Below are 3,294 nucleotides of genomic sequence, written 5' to 3' on the forward strand. Positions count from 1 at the left end.
AATATAAACTTGTGGAGTATTAGAATATAGTTGAGTGGTTTATAAAATCTAATAAATGCTTTGTTCATATCTGGCCGGTGATACACATTTTTATGAGTATAATTCCGTTCACATGATGTAATGTCAATCAACAATTAATAACAGTTCAAACCCATTTAATGAGATCGATGTTAGACTTCAGCCCAGCTTCACGTTCTCTCTTCCATCATGCTGCTACCTGTTGGTCTGAGTGGTGACCCTTTGCTAAAGGGCACGACTGTATCTCTCTAACTACAGCATGAGACACTACGCAATGTCTAAGCTCTACAGAGGGAAAACATTATCACGCTGATTCCCTTACATACATAATGTAACCCAATGCATACATAATAAAAACATTGTTAAAGCCCGAGTGGTAGTTAGGATCAACAAGAAAACATCCACAGCATTTACAATCAGTCCAACAAACCTCTTCTTTGATCCGTGTTCGAGGCACTTTGATAACATACTGGAAATATATTGCACCATTTTAGTCCACAACGCAGACTTCAAGTTCAATTTACTGCACATTCAGAGAAGGGACAATGCCCCAGATGATCAAACTTTACATTAAAATACATAATTAATAGAAAACAATTCAATATGTTTGTAGTAAATACACTCTTTCCATGTGTCTGCCTGAGAGGAATAAACAAAGGAACATATCTTTGATCTGTGTTTATGACTCAAGGTTAGTTTCAGGGTAATTTACAGAAATATCTAACATTATTTAGTCAACTGTGCAGAGCAAAAGAGAGTAGAGAAAGACCAGGAAACATCCACAGACACAGTATAACGTGTTTGAAAATTGTATATATAATTAAATGTAATATCTAAATCAGGAACACTTTGACTGAGGATGTTATTCAAAAAAAGTTATTAGAGCTTAATAAACTTTGTTCTGTCAATTCATAATTTTGAACAAAGTAAGATCATTGAATTACTAATCCTAAAATAGCCTTTTTGCCAATATATGTCAGAAACAATAAAAGCCAACTTCAAAATAAAAAAGAATTGATTCAATAAGGAGTTATTTAAAAAAGTAAAGCACTCTAAATACGCTCTGAAGGAATGAATTCAGTCGTGTTGATCCCCGGGGAGAGCAGACACGTCAGTCTGTGTTAATGGGACAGAGCGTTCAGGGGGAGGGACGTCCTCTGACTCCCATTAGAGACACAAGCTATAAAAGAGCTGAAGACGAGACTGCAGCCGGCACTCGAAGACACACGGACGGAGCAAGAGAGTGTGTGAAGAGAAAAAAAATAAAAAAACACTTTGGTGAACGAGAGGCTGAGCCCAGCAGCAGCAGCAGCAGCAGCAGAGGAGACAGGGAAGGAGGAAGAGGGTGAGACACTGAGACAGACAGACAGAGAGAAGAGAGACAGAGAGAAGCGAGACAGAGAGACAGAGAGATAGAGAGAGAGACAGAGAGATAGAGAGATAGAGAGAGAGACAGAGAGAAGCGAGACAGAGAGAAGCGAGACAGAGAGAAGCGAGACAGAGAGACAGAGAGACAGAGAGAGAGACAGAGAGAAGCGAGACAGAGAGACAGAGAAACAGAGAGAGAGACAGAGAGACAGAGACACAGAGAGACAGAGAGAAGAGAGAGACACAGAGAGAGAGAGAGACACAGAGAGACAGAGGGAAGACAGAGGCATCAGGACGAGGAACAGGTTTCTTTCTGCAGCGCTCAGCCTCAGCAGACATGCCTAACTTTGCCGGCACCTGGAAGATGAAGAGGAGTGAGAATTTTGATGAACTTCTCAAAGCCCTGGGTAAGCCTCGTTCTTCCTCTCCTCTCCTCTCTCTTCTCTCACCCCTCCTTATCCAGTGCTTCATCCCTGCACGAGGTTGACTATCCATCATGTCCTTATTGAAAAAATAGGCTGTCCTTGTTCTCGGAGAATGTCACGCCTGACTCCCAACAACACGGTTTTGTCCTGAGAAAGTGACCGCAGAGATCTTCGGGGAGATGCTGCTTTCCAGGAGATATGAAACACTGGATTCTGAATTCCAGCCTAAACAGACGTGGTATTGTTACACGAAGAAGGGAAGGGGGGGGGCACAACATTATTCATGTAAAGCATTTAAGTAGGGCATGCATTAGGAATGCCAGGGGAGGTCTCTGGAGCCCAGTCCCTCTCTTGTGTCCTATCTTTTTCATTCTTCCCAGTCCTCTCTGATGATTGTGATGGTTAGATTTGGACCCGTTTAACTGGGTCAGGACATTGTTGTGCAGCGTTTGGTCACGCCGGGAACGCTCAAACCAACAGGACACATCAAAAGGGTTCGTGGGCCTTTAGAAACATGTTGAAATCTTTAGGGATAAATCCCACTGGGAGTACGGGGAGCAGCTTCAACTATTCTCCAGGAACTGTTGACACCAAACAGGAGGATGAGTAGAAGTTTTAGACATGTATCATCCCTTTTTAGTCAAATCTGGGAAAGAGAAGTTGGAATATAGACATTTTTTTCTTTGTAAAGAATAAACAAATATCAGTTTTATTGTTTGTTCACGCTGCTGCACACATGAGAGATTTCTTGTGTATCTGAGGGCATGTCTAGCTATAAAAAGGCTATTTAAACAACCCCTAATACCGTGTCTTCTACATTGTTCCTATCGACAACAAAAACCATACATGTATTCCAGGGTTCATACACTTTTACACTAATGACTTCTCCATGACCTTTACCTAATTTTCCATGACCAAAAACATTACTGTCTCAGCGGTACCACTGAAAATGGTTTATTTTAACATGGAACAGGAAAATAAGGTCTGCATATGAAACATGTTGTGCCTATCTAAAACAAATCAAATAGTAGGTGTAGGTGCCGTAATGCTACTTAGCCCAAATTCATTATTTGTATTATTATTGGTTTACGTCACTTTTATTTGTTTGTTGAGCACTTCCGGTAATTGTCACATGGGTGTGGTTTGTCTATTTAAGTCACCTGTTTCATGTCGAGTGGGATGACAGAGGGTGAGCTTGTGCTGTCATTTTTTCTGTTGACCGTTTTGTCCATAGTTACTATGTTTTGATTTTGTTTATTAAATATCCTTAAAACTATATTGCTTCTATATGGACTTTCTCTTTGAAAACGCGTCACAGTTTATAGCCAAGTTTAGCCTCTCGGCGACTCAAGCGTAACCGGGGATTGAGCCGCCACAGTAGGCTTACTAGCTTCTACACGCTAAAGCAACTAAAATCTCTCACCAGCAAAATACCTCGTCAGCTAAATGCCATTTTACGTTTCATTACTATACCATACAGTAT

General features: G+C 40.9%; 1 protein-coding gene across 1 annotated transcript in view; it reads left to right on the plus strand.

Moving 5' to 3' along the window:
* The first annotated feature begins 1,583 nt into the window (after nt 1–1,583).
* The window catches only part of LOC104953048 (cellular retinoic acid-binding protein 1), a 14,532-nt gene continuing 12,821 nt past the window's right edge, over nt 1,584–3,294 (plus strand). Inside the window, exon 1 of the mRNA XM_010779967.1 lies at nt 1,584–1,793. Coding sequence (XP_010778269.1) covers nt 1,724–1,793 — 70 coding nt within the window. The 5' untranslated portion in view covers nt 1,584–1,723. The remainder of the gene's footprint in view (nt 1,794–3,294) is intronic.

The sequence above is a fragment of the Notothenia coriiceps genome, unplaced genomic scaffold, assembly GCF_000735185.1.
Source record: "Notothenia coriiceps isolate Sejong01 unplaced genomic scaffold, NC01 NC01_scaffold00021008, whole genome shotgun sequence".
In the NCBI taxonomy this organism is placed as follows: Eukaryota; Metazoa; Chordata; class Actinopteri; order Perciformes; family Nototheniidae; genus Notothenia; species Notothenia coriiceps.